The 13443-nt window shown below is 42.2% G+C and overlaps 1 protein-coding gene across 3 annotated transcripts in view; it reads right to left on the bottom strand.

Annotated features, from left to right (window-relative positions):
* Nucleotides 1-209: 209 nt before the first annotated feature.
* CAMK2A (calcium/calmodulin dependent protein kinase II alpha) overlaps nucleotides 210-13443 on the bottom strand; it is a 191912-nt gene continuing 178678 nt past the window's right edge. For 2 of the 3 annotated variants that reach the window (XM_053289834.1, XM_053289835.1), the window contains 3 exons: nucleotides 9669-9763; nucleotides 8222-8450; nucleotides 210-6228 (listed from right to left, as the gene is read on the bottom strand). In XM_053289834.1, the coding sequence (XP_053145809.1) occupies nucleotides 6225-6228; nucleotides 8222-8450; nucleotides 9669-9763 (328 nt within the window). In that variant the 3' untranslated portion in view covers nucleotides 210-6224. Of the gene's footprint in view, nucleotides 6229-8217; nucleotides 8451-9668; nucleotides 9764-13443 lie in introns of those variants that run through there. The other variant, XM_053289836.1, reaches the window with a different exon arrangement.

Here is a 13443-nt window from a genome sequence, read left to right as displayed (position 1 = left end):
CAAAGAATCCAACATGGTCACACCGCTTTACAGTTCTGATTCACTTACAAAATATATTGAAGGATTTTGGAATATTCCAGCCACGTCAAGTTAACATACATGAGAGGGAAACTCTCCGGAGCTTTTATCTGTTTACATTACAAAGCTGTTTTTTTTTTCCTTTTTACTTTTTCTTTTGCATTCGTGTGAAATAAATATTTCCATAAAGATTTCATTTATATATATTTATATATATATTTATATATACATTTATAGTTTCATTTTAAACCACTTAACATTTTTCCTGCTTATCTCCAAAAATGTTACAAAAGCCCTAAAATTGTGCAACAGTTAGAAAAAATAATAATGACAAACTCTGCCTTCTCACAGATTTCACCTTACAAAAAATAGAACAAAAGGTGGCTAGTTTGCAGCCATGCAAGAACTGAGGAGAAGGAAGTAAACCCATCTGAAGAAAAGAGATAACATGTGGGATGACTGGAGGAGAAAGGACAACCTGTATTCCCAGCTAGGTAGGAAGCAAGGCATGAGCACATGAGACTTTGCTTCAGACCCACCCTACCTGAAATGTATGTGAATACATATTCGTTCCATCCTACCAGCATAGTGACAGCAGTAGTGTGTAGTAGGAAGAGCTTCCTAAAGATCATTCTGTTTTGTAATCTGTGTCATTTCATCTATATCAGGAAACTGATTTCTGGAATTTAATTGCAAAGTCATTAAGATGACATATATTCATGCTAAAAAATGCCTACACATTGTGTTCAAATCAGCTGTTGAATCATAGTATTAGGAGAGATAATCCAAGCTCTTTCCAGATTGTTCAGTCCACTAGACATTAACTATCCCTGATACAGGTATATCCAGACTCATCTTGAAAATCTCTAGAGATGGAAGTTACACAGTGCAGCTATAGAGAGAATACCAAATAAATGTAGAACACATTAGCCCTACCATTAAGGAGTAGTCGGTATGTCCAAACCAGAACTCCTCTGTTGCAGTTCTCTAGATTTGGTTTTGGATTGGTTGACCTCTTATCCCTCTTTACTTTCATTCTGTTTTTATTGCTGATCATGAGTGTGCTATAATTTGAGAAGAGGCCTCTGTGCCACTGCTGGGGAACTATAAGTGAAGAGAAAGGGAGAGCTTGAGTTTGAAGGTTGGGAGCCTTCTGTGGACGGTGCTTTGGGATGGAGATAGGTATTTTCTAACTCTCAATTTGACTAAAAAATGATCCCAATGTCCCCCAAACTGGGGGGTGGCTAGTGGGTGGATCATTTCTCAAGCCAATTCAAGGCAAGCAGAAAAGAGTTCTCCCATCACTACTATAGATACGTGATTTCTCAACTGGGAATAATGGACTAGGTTTATTTTGCTTTTTAAAAAAGTTGAATATGCACAAATAAAGGTGGGTTGCCCTGCATGCACCAATAATGTTGACAAAGGGGGAAGGGCCCACTGAGACATGTTGCTGGGGGTTGTGCAGAATTGTGCTGGGTCAGAAAGAGCCCTTTCCCCTCATTATAAGAATACTTAGCAGAAGAAATGAGTGAATGGGTGAAAATACACAAAACAGGTTTGTTTTTTCAAAAGGAAATACTATGACAATAGGGGAAGGTCAATGCCCTAGATAAGGGGCATCATGAGATGTTTGAACAAACATAAGCAAAGAACACTGTGTTGGGGAAGGTTAGCACCTGTTTACACACCAAGGGGGGGAAAAAGAGTGGCACATCACTATTAGGACAGATTGCATGATAAGGTGTCCAAGCTATTTGTAGTATTTCCTGGAACAAATCATGACAAGATTGGCTAGTCTGGGTGCATCTCTAGTTACCAAATCTTGAAGCTGAGCTTCCTCTTGGATCATATGAGTATATTCTCAAAGGCAGGCTGTCTTTGTACATTTGACTCAGCTGACACTATAGTCTGTGATCAGAGTCTCGTGCATATTCTACGAAAGCATCCTTCCTCGCTTCGCAGTTGCCCTCTATAAAGCTACTGGCAAAAGCCAAGCCTTTGAATCAGGCACAGCATCTGAAGAACAAACTACATGGTACACACATTTGTGTGCAACAAAGCTCGATAGGTTTGTTTGTTTGTTTAATGAAAAGTTGCCCTAGGAGGCTGTGATTTTGATCGGCAGGAGGGAAGAGAGTGCTAAACTCTTTTCCTCCCAGCTACTTATCTGATCAAAATCCACCCAGCTGCTTTCCTTATAAACATAAGGAACCTCGTGGTGCTTAAAGCAGTTGGGGGGGGATTCTAAGCAGAAAAACAGCTGGCAGAGAAAGTGTTAAACATCCCCTTCCCTCCTGCCACTTCTCATCTCAAAACTGCAGTCCCTTGAGGTTGCTTGAAAATTTTCTTTGTAGGGCCTTGTTACATATATATGCATGCCACATGTAGCTTCTTCTTGAGAAAGATGCCACATTACTGGCTCCTATGGAATCAGAATCATACTTGGAAAGGCAGGCTATAACATTAGCCATACCATGGGCACCAAATGAAGACCAGGTAAAATGCTAGAACTGATGAATTTTCCATAGCTAGGAACAGCTATTTGCACTGATGGTAGCGCAAATGATGGAAAGCGCAAATATCCTTTATTTTGAAAGCCAGGAAAGGCACCTTAATATAGCTTTAGACCTGCCATTGCATGGTGATATGGAAGGGCAAAGGGAGGGCAAGGAGTTCAGAAGGTAAATCGGGATATCATGCTTTCACAGTAAAAACAGGCTTTAGAGATGCCAATGGAAAGCAGGGCAAGGAATGCATGAGAAGGCCATCCATGGTAGCAGGTCCCTCATTAAAGTGCAGGTGCTTAATCCGTTGTAATGGGCAGAATTTGAAGGGGTTGGATTTCTTCTTTGTCTGTCAGGGTTCCCTCCTTACTGGAAGACTTAAAATAACGGAACCTCAGGCTAGGACCCTGTTTCTCTTAGAAATGTTGGGATGTCTTATCATATTCATGATAAATGATAATGGGATCTGATAAATGGGAGCCAAGAAATTTTATCCTGCATCAGTGCAGGGTGTAGGATAAAAGTTGCCCAAAGAAACACCGGTGAGGGTGATGCTCGACAGAGGTCATGGATAGGGAAGAGAAAAGCAAGAGCCCCTCATTCCTTGAAGGACTTGTCATAAGATTCTGGAAGCAATCAAGCTTTAGCAGCAGTGAGAAACGTACCAAGCTTATCAGAGAGGCAGCAATTTTCATGGCGAAAGGGCACAGAAATAATTCAATAGCCTGCAATTGTCTGGGGTTCAATTCCAAATCCTTTGGCTAGGTTAGCAGATTTTGTGATGATCAGCATAAGGATTAAGTTATGTAAACACTGGCAGCTAAAAAAAAAAAAAAAGGGTCGCTTCAAACATGGACACTGTGACAAGAAGAGGTGAGATGTGATGCCATGATCTTTTAAAATGCTGGTGGTGGGAGAGGATAATGAAGCCAGATACCTTCACTGAGATACAAATAATTTGAAAACAATGTAAGCAAGCCCCCGGGTCCATACCCTTACGAGAAGCCTCCCCTGACATGAAAGCCCTTCTTTAAGAAAGGAGCAGGAGCACCCCTCCTCACCTCAGTGCAATTCTCTGCCATTCCATTGAGCATGGGTAGAACTCCAGTGACCCATTCACGTTATGCTGTTTTGTGTTCTCTGGCCCAGATTAGAAAATTTATCGGGATACCTCATCCCAAGTATTGAGTAAACTCACTCTCGGGTCAGTCAAATCCTATCATATGGGCCTCCAGTATCCTTAATCACTTCAGTTTCTTCCCCTCAGCTCCAATGGAAAATTATTCTTGCAATTTGCAAACATAGTTGTATTGGCAGATGTCCATTCTGCCTCACAAGATGGAAAGCTAAGCACTTCAAACCACGGAAAAGGCAAAATTACACCATTCAGAATTTATACAGAGCGTATACCCCATTTTTTGTTACTGTCCCCAAACAAGCATTTCTGTTTGTTCTGAAGTACACATAGCTGTCTATAAAGTTAAATGTCATGCAAATGAAGAAAGTGTCATTGATAAGTTCCCCTGGTAGAAGAAGTGCACTGTAGTTAATCTCACATCAAAGACTTTTACAGCTGGGGGGGGGGGGAAAGGGGGAAACAAGAAAACAGAAAGACTGCCCAAATTAAAAACAAAACTCATACTCCTTATGTCTCTCCTGCAAGGCAAGAAGGTGATGTCAAAAATATAAATCTTTCAGCCCTCCATACATCGTCAAAATGACACAACAGTGGCATCAGATACATGTTGGGTATCTGAACAAGCTTGAGAAGAACGCATTCCCAGATTCCTTCAGAGAGACTCTGAAGTGCTTTTAAAGCAGATGCTACCAGTTTGAAAATGTCCTCACTCTCCATTGGGTTCCATGAAGATACACAATTCGGATTCTCCAGTCTTTCCATGGCATATAGAAACTGCGCTGCAAGGAGTTCCAATATGGTGTAAAGCTCTCCATGAAGTTTACCAAAAGTCCACATCAGAAATCTTTCCCCTGCCTCTAGCTTCTTGTAACCCCTTGCACTTTCAATAACAATTTTGTCACAAAGTCAACTCCAAATGTAAACAATAACATACTAAGCCCCACCCCCCACCCCTACCCAACTTCATTAAAAATCAGCCACAAACCCAAAAAGTTGATATTCTAGGAATTACATAAAGATCCATTTCAGCAAATACTCAAAATCCATTTACGAAAGAACACGGAAGAGGTTTGTTTTCCCTATAAAAAGGCATGCACTCCAAGTACAAGAGATAGCGAAAGGTTTCATTTTGTTTGTTAAAAGCATAATCAAAATGCCTCAAAGTGTCATTAGTAAAGCTTGCATTCTCTGTCTTTGCTGGAAAGTGTTGGCCTCTGTTTATATTTCAAATGGAGGGGTCAATTCTGTTTCCATAGCGCCAGGATCTTCAATACTGTCAAATTTCCTGAAGCTGTGTAAGTGGGGAATGGTGGCAGGGAAAAGGATTCCAGCTTCTTTTGTTTTATTTATGTTTGCTTGATGATGAAACTAAGTCTTGGAGGGCAGAAGGAAAGCATGATGCAAAATGCTGTAGGTACGGGTGGGGGGGGGGCAGTTCAAAGAATAGCCAGTTCAAAGAAAGGAAGGAATACAATATATGGTGAAACCAACTTGCATTTGGGAGGTTGTTACTAAGCTGAGCATGAATAAAGGAAATTCCTACAGTGTACTGGACTGTGGCAGAATCTGATTCATGCCGGGAGACAGCTGTCATTGAATTAGAAATAATGTGGAAAATATCCCACTACCATACTGGAAATTTAACTTACTCACATTTACTCACTCTTGGATGCATTTTAACACCAATAAAGTATTAGTGGATTCCTTTCAGTCTCTCTTTTGTTAGATATAATGAAAGAGAGGGATCTGGAGTGATAAAGGAATGGGGGATAAATGAATGAACATCTATATTGTTAAAATTGTCATGAACCTTTATTGGCTAAGTCATAAAAATATAGTTTTTTGGGGGAAGAGAAATTAATGATGTATTTTACTCACCATTATGAATAAAACCGTATTCTCCCCAGGCAGAAAGTTTTTCTAGGGATTAAGTTTAATTCTGTGAAGATGAAATAGGTATTCAAGAGCAATAGAGCACTAACTGAGAGCAAATCAGAGCAACGGCACTGCAGTGTGTGTGTGTGTGTGTGTGTGTGTGTGTCTACTAGTGAAAGGTGTTGGGCACCAAGTCTCCACTGGTACATGACACTTTAGATCTTCTATGCATGCTCCCCTTTCTCTCACTCCCCTAAAGACTTAGTAAAAACAGTAGCGACTTAAACAGATATCAGATCCAGTCCCTTTGAGAAACACACTTAACTGTGAGAATAGCTAATGAGGGTGGATCTATGAGGTCTAGGGCCATACTGGCAGAAGGATATGCCTTAGGCTACTCCTTCTTTGTTTCTCCTTTTATACAGAAAGCTGTTTCATGCAGACATGGGCCTGGCACATGCCCTATTGTACTAGAATGACACCAAGTGGCAAACATGGAGCGTGTGAAACAGAAGGAGAAAGGTCTATTGAATTCTCATTTATTGTGGTGAGGAGCTCTGTGTGTGAAAGGAATTCCAGCAAGAACCAAGTAGCAGAGTCAGCAGCCAAGTTCCCTAGATAAAGAATAGCAGGGATCTTCCCTTTGTAGTGAGGCAGTGAGAAACCTGGCCTGAGTGGCTGATCCTTCAGCTGAAAAACACAAAGGGAAATGGCTTTTTACTCCTTCCACATCTGGCTCTCCCAGCCAACTCACCCCACGTCATTCTCCTTCCCTTTCTGTAAACGACTGTGACTGTTCTTCACAGAGGAACACAGAATCACATCTGCTATCCATCTCTCATGGTTTGAGGGAGGGAAAAGAGCAGAGCACTAAAATGTGACAGAGATGTTTAGAGGAAGACACAGACCACGTTGAGATGATCACTCCAACCACAACTGCCACCACAGGACTTCTTAAGAACCAACTTCCCCTGAGTGGTGGAGAGAACAGTGCATGCCTCAATGAGGCATGCAAAGAGCAGGTGAAAGTATATATTTAAGCTGTTGACTAGCCCAAGGAGGGGACATAGTGCCATGGAAGAGTACATGCTTTGCCTGCAGAAGATCTCAGACTGAATCTCCAGCATCTGCTGGGCAAGGAACCCTGTTTGGAACCTCAGAGAACTGCTACAAATACTGAGCTAGCTGGGCCAATGTTCTGACTCCATATAAGGCAGCTTCCCATGTCCCTGTGACAAGAGTGGAATTTGAACCCCAGTGGTATAGTGTTTTCATTGACAGTCTTGGACCCCTTTTAAAAAACAAAACAAAACAAAACAAAACCCCATGATTCATAAATACAATACATTTAATAAATACATTATAAATTAGTTATAGTATTTAATCCATATTCTGTTAAACTTTCAGGGATGCCTATATGCCAGCCTCTTGCAATCCCACCCAATACAAGGGAGTAGAAACAGATGATCAGACATTCATGTGAAATATCTGTTGTGGGCCTGGACTGCAGGTGGGGGGCTGCATGTTTGAATGCTCTCCCGTATAAAAACGGAATCAAAGCACAACCCTCTAATGCTATTTAAGCCCATTCTCATACTTGTAATCAAGGGGTTTAAAGAGTGATAACATAATACTCTCCCCCACTTTTGAATCTGTTTATGGCTGCTGAGTGGATTCTAACTGCATTTGATTATTTTAATTATGGAACAAAGTGGTAGTGGACTGATTAACATAGAGAACAAGGGAGTGAGCTTCCTTACAGAGAAAACAACCCAGAAAGCCAGGTAAGATCACAGTAAGAGAAATGAATGGGAAGAGCAGAGCAAGGTCGGAACCCAATCCCAAAAGACTTGAAAACAAGGCATTAAGCTGAATCTAGAGAGTCTAGGTTGAGACTGCATTTTGTAACGTATTTGTCCTATACGTATCTTTCAGTAGTTTGCTCTTGTACCATACCAGTTTTCATCATGTGATGAGAGGCAATACCTATTGCACCAGAGCAAACAATGTGAATATCATATCCACCACACACATCTGAATGTGGTAAAATTACTACATGGTGATGTTATCACATGAAAAAATAACATGACCTGGAGGACCTGAGAGACAGTCAAATAGGCTTTGCTTCTAAATACTAGTCATTAAATACTACTGGTCTTACAATATCTTTTTGATCCTAACATCTTTGTGGTTTTGGCAGGTGTACATGAATTTTTGCAAATGATGAAACAACAATCTGTTGCAACTGTTAGGAAATTAAGCCTGCAATCTTATGCATGCATACCTGGGAGAAAGCCCCACTGAACTTAGTGGAATTTATTCCAAATAAGCACATAGAAGATTGCATTGCAATGCCTTAGAAACTCTCTTGGTGTAATTCTAATGTTTTGAGATACGAATGCATTCTTGACCAAAGCCAGATGAATAATCTCCGAGTTATTAAGGTTTTACATAAAAGTCCTTTCCATAAGATGTTGACCAAATTACAGTATATTGAAGCCAAATGTTTTTTTGAATCAACCAGACATAACTAAGTGCATACATTTGAGAAGGCACTGCCTTGTTTATGCTTACACCCCCTCTTTACATGAAGGTTATTGAATAATATTCCATCCCCATTGGTAAGCCAAGAGACAGGAGCCTGGTTGATTGAAGGGCTTGTTGTAGCCTGGGACTGACTTACTGTGGTAAAACGGAAGGTGCTCCAGATCTATGGAAGTGAACTATTTGCCATTTGCCATCCCGGCGGTGCCAGATTCGGGTCTCCTCAGACTGTGCAGTGCGCGGGATCCCACTTGTGTCAACGTACTGTGTGATGCGGATGTAAGCGATGCAGGCAGACTCATCTCCCATTAAGTGGATGTGTGGGTTCAGGATGGTAGTGTGCACTGGCTTGCTGTTTCTGGACCATACTGCAGGCAGAAGGAAAAGCCAATGGAATCAGTGCAGCTTGCTCCATGCTTCTTCAACATAAGTAAGAGATCTCCAGTAGTCTTTTTCAAACTAAATCTTAAATGGCTGTGTATGTAAAATGGATGTTTTCATTTTAGAAGGTGAAGTGGGCAATTTGCACAATGTTTGAATTTTTTAAAGGTGTCGGTCTCCATCCTGAACTTGGTTGGAACATAAATTGACATACAGTAAGCCTAGACAAATGCACCACATATTTCCTTTTTCTTTTTGTTTACAATGACTTTTATGATTTATTTCCCCAGGCTTATTGCATGTTAGTTTATGCTCCAACCAAGTTCAAGAGAGAATGTGAGCCCCGGCCCTTGAAAATCCACTATACATTCAATCATTTAAGAAAAATCAGGCACAGATAGCAGAAAATACAGCAGGTAGCAGTGCGGGAGAAAAGAGAGAAATAATCTCAAAAATTCAGTGATAGCACTGCAAAATAGTTATACCCAGCTGTCCACTACAGAAAGGGTTCACTAAATAGCCTAAAAATCCTTAATAAAAGCCATTAAAAATATCAATAAAACCTTGGAGTTGGAGGATGATTCTAAAAGGCAGCTGTGTCCACCGCTGGTCCCCAATCATTTAAGACATTGTTTTAAACTTTGGAAATCATTAAGACACAAAGCTTTCAGATTTTTGCCCATGAACAAAGGTAGCTGCCTTATACTGAATCTGACCATTGGTTTAACCATTCAAGCACTGACTATTCTGACAAGTGGCTATCTAAAGCTTCAATCATGGCTATTTCACACTCTGATACCAGAGAGCTTTTAAAATGGGAGACACACCAGCAATTAAACCTCAGACCTTCTGCATGCCTTCCACTGAGCTGTGGCCCCATCCCATAGCACATCCAAGTAATATTTCTCTTTCCAGAAAGCTCAAAAATTTAATGGAGACTGGATCCATCAATTGTTGTTATTCAAAATAACTTTAGGGTGAAATTGTCCAGGGATCCTTTCAACTTCTGGTGGCCAGAATCTGGGAGTGAATGATAAGGCAGATGACACTACACATGCCTTAGGCCTCTGATATATGTTATAACAAAGCATTCATACTAGTAGTTGGGCACTGTGTTAGATGGGTCACTGAAGCAGCCTAGTATGAGAATGTTTATGTGCTGATAACTGAGTCAAATGAATTCTTGAGAGGGGAAGGACACTTACAGTTTTCAAAATAGAATCGATGGAAATCCAGCCCTTCCACCAGGTTTCCTAGAGCTTCTGGTTCAAAAGCAGTCATCCCAGGGTCACACATCTTTCTGGAGAAGCCCATGAAAGGACAGATAGAAGAGAGTGGGCGTGTGAGAGAAAGAGAAGTGAAATTACCTCATTGTTTTTAGCAATATTTCTTTATGATATGATATGAAGGTAGTAATTCTTCCCCAGATGACACAAATAAGAGGAGAGACTTCAATGGCCGCAGTTAGTGCTTGGTAAGAGCAAAACAAGTCATGGCTCGATAATAGGAAAAGGCTAAAACAAACCCATGTGTCATATTTGCCTGTGCTATAAGAGAACCAGATGAGAAAGTTGAAAGGAGGCATGCTATACAGCTTGAGGACATTGATCCAGGCAATAACCCTACATGGAAAGTTCACTGAAGCTTTTTACACTATGGGCTAGTTCAGATTTAATGCAGAGCCAGAACCTCTTTGGGAGCACACACTCCTCTTGCCTGTGCAAGAGTTTAAAAAAAAAAATCCATAGGAACAAACCAGGATTGCTTGTTATGACCAAACTAGGAAATCCTGGCTACTTCTAGCCATAGCTCAGAAATAAATTAGGATCTGAACCCAGAATCCTTGCGAGTAGAAACACTCACAGCTATTCTGACCTAGGCACTTCATTTAGGGTAGGTCCTACACAGGGTAGGTACTATGCAGAAGGTGTCCTTGGCCTCTGCTTGTCTTTTTTTTGGGGGGGGGGTGAGTTCTAGTTGTTGACATCTGAAACTGTGGACTTGAAAAGGTGTACCCAACCATGTGGGCACCTGGCCCTTTCCCATATTGACTGGTTCATACTAGGTGGAGGACTGGCTGGGTTTGAACTGGCTGCAGTAAGTGCCTCTTTTGGGGAAGGTGTAGTTGCTGCCTCTCAAAAGGAGACAATTGTAAGACCATTGCAAAAAAGAAAAAAAGAAAAAAGGCCTTCCCTCAGAGCTCAATAATTGTTGTCCAGAATTCAAATACATCTTTCTCAGGCAAAGTGATCAATCAGGCAGTGGAGACATCACTCCGGGGACTTCCAGATGATACTACTGATCTTGATCAACCTTAGCCTGCCTTCAGGCTCAGTTCTAGGACTGAAACTGTCTAGGTCACCCAGGTGGATGGTCAATGCCAAGAGAGATAGGGGAGGCATGACCACGTTGGTTCTCTTGGACCTCGTCTCAGCAGCTTTTAGTACCATCAATCATAGCACCCTTCTGAGTTTCCTGGTGGAGTTGAAAGTTGGAGGCTGCACATTGTACTATCAGTACAATGTGGGGATTTACCCTCTGAAATGCTGCAAACTTCCATTTTGTCCCTCCAAGGTTAAACATCTGGCAGATGTAGAGCAATGATCTGGAATGAGGTGACATTAGGATGCTGGTCACATTCACTAATATTTCTAACCAGGTGGGCTGGCAGATGCCTAATTAGGCATCTGGAATAGTGCTAGACTAGATGGGGGTGAATAAACTAAGATCTGTTGGGGGTCGTAATTTTTACACCCAGTTAATTAGCAGAGCACTAAAGAAGCTACCCACTCCAGTTACAGAGTAGAATGAAGAGTTTAGTTGTTGCAGCTATTAAAGAAGACACATGGAAATTCTTGTAGAACTAAATACTAGGGATGGGCATGGAACCACGATGGGGAAGCTCGAAGGCAGTGGCGTTGCTGCTTTAAGAGTGGGGGGGGGACTTACCCCTCCCTCCATTTCCCCCCTGCCGGCATCCGGTTTTTTTAAAAGCCCATCGGGACGGCAGTGTACCTCCCTGCCGCCCCGTTGCCCCTGTTTTACAGATATGAACAGAAGTCTCCGATATGCCTGTGTGCGCCGGCACATGTGCAGGAGTGCCAGCGACATGCATGTGTCCATGCCGGCGCACGCAGGTGCGTCAGAGACTTCCGGTCATATCTGAAAAACAGGGGCAACGGGGCGGCAGGGAGGTATGCTGCTGCCCCGATGGGCTTTCTAAAAAACGGATGCCAGCAGGAGGAATGCAGCTGGAGGAGTAAGTGCAACCTCCTCTGCTCTTAAAGCTAGAAACCCCCACCGTCGAACTGAAGGAACCATAAAGGGCCTCCAAACCAGTTCTGTGCACATCTCTTCTGAATACTAAGTATTTATTTGTGAAGTACACTTTGGACAGGAAAGACCTAATCTTTAATCTAAAGAACTACATAATGAATAGGTGGGGGGGAGGGAGAGAGAGAGAGAGAGAGAGATGTTTCCATCTGCTCTGTAAGAGGAAAGGAAGAGAATCTCACAGGAAATACCTGAGGAGTCCAATCAGGGGCCATAGCATAGAAACAGGTAGAACAACTAAAACAGCTTACTCACTGTCTCTACTCCCAGTGCCCGGTCATTAGGATAGTTGGTGCAAAAGGTTGATGCACTGAAACTCCATCTCGAACAAGATCAATCCAGTCAAGACAGAGATGTTGATGGTCGGAGGTCTAACTGATCTGAGGTTGCTGCCCTATTCTGGATAGTTTGGGGTGCTTCTAGACTCAGCACTGTTTCTGAACTCTCTGTGGCCATGAGTGCCTTATTCAAACTCATGATGATTCATGAACTGGTGTAAATGGTGACCTGGCTACCTTGATACTATAAGGCACCAGGGTTCTCAAACTGGGGGTCATGACAGCAAGACTTTGGTGCCTTACTCTCTATGCCATAATAGCAGCTCTCAGACAGATGGAGTTATCAGCCTGCTCTTTGCTGCAGTGCGGTGCTACCCACATAATGGTCAGAGAACCCACTATGCAGCACTTCAGTTCAGGTGAGCTGAGAAGCCAATTGTGGCCGGCCTGACCCATAAAACGGTTAACCCAGGCTTCATTCTGAGTCCGAGCAATGTCACTCATTAGAGCACAGTCTTGCCTCACCCTCCCTAGCCTCTGTGCCTTCTGCCTTTTTGACCCCTGACTACTCAATCTAGCACCTCACCCGTCTTGACCATGGCTTTCTCTGGCCCCTTTGACCCTCATCTGCTTGCTCCATATCTAGACCCTGCTAGCTGCAGTCTGATACATAATAGCCTCCAGGCTTGACTACTAGTTAGTTAGTTAGTTAGTACACTTATATACTGCCCCATACAAAAAAGTCCCTGGGTGGTTCACAATATAAAACGATTGCAACATTAACATGACTACAACAATTTAAAATACAATAAAAATTCTAAAACTGAAGCTTTAAAACTATAAACTAAAAGCCCAACTAGACAGGTATGTTTTTAGGTCCTTCTTAAAAACATTCAGAGAAGGGGAAACTCTCATTTCGTTAGGAAGTGTGTTCCAGAGTCCTGGGGCAACTCTAGAAAAGGCTCGGCTTTGAGTTGCCACCAACCAAGTTGGTGGCAACCACAACCGGACCTCTCCAGGTGATCTTAACAGGTGGTGGGGTTAATGAAGGCACTCTCTTAAATTCCTCAGACCCAAGCCGTTTAGGGCTTTAAAGGTAATAACCAGCACTTTGTATTTTGCCCAGAAATGTATTGGCAGCCAGTGTAGTTTTTTTAAAAGTGTGTGTAATATGATCTCTTTGGGCAACCCCAGAGACCAACCTGACTGCTTTATTCTGTACTAACTGCAGTTTCCAAACTGTGTAGAAAGGCAGCCCAATGTAGAGCACACTGCAGTAGTCAAGCCTGGATGTTGCCAGCATATGCACCACTGTTTTAAGGTCATTTATCTCCAGAAATAGGCATAGCTGGCAAATAAGCTGAAGCTG

Source organism: Hemicordylus capensis, chromosome 2 (genome assembly GCF_027244095.1).
Source record: "Hemicordylus capensis ecotype Gifberg chromosome 2, rHemCap1.1.pri, whole genome shotgun sequence".
NCBI lineage: Eukaryota > Metazoa > Chordata > Lepidosauria > Squamata > Cordylidae > Hemicordylus > Hemicordylus capensis.
This window is presented reverse-complemented; position numbering and strand designations above follow the sequence as displayed.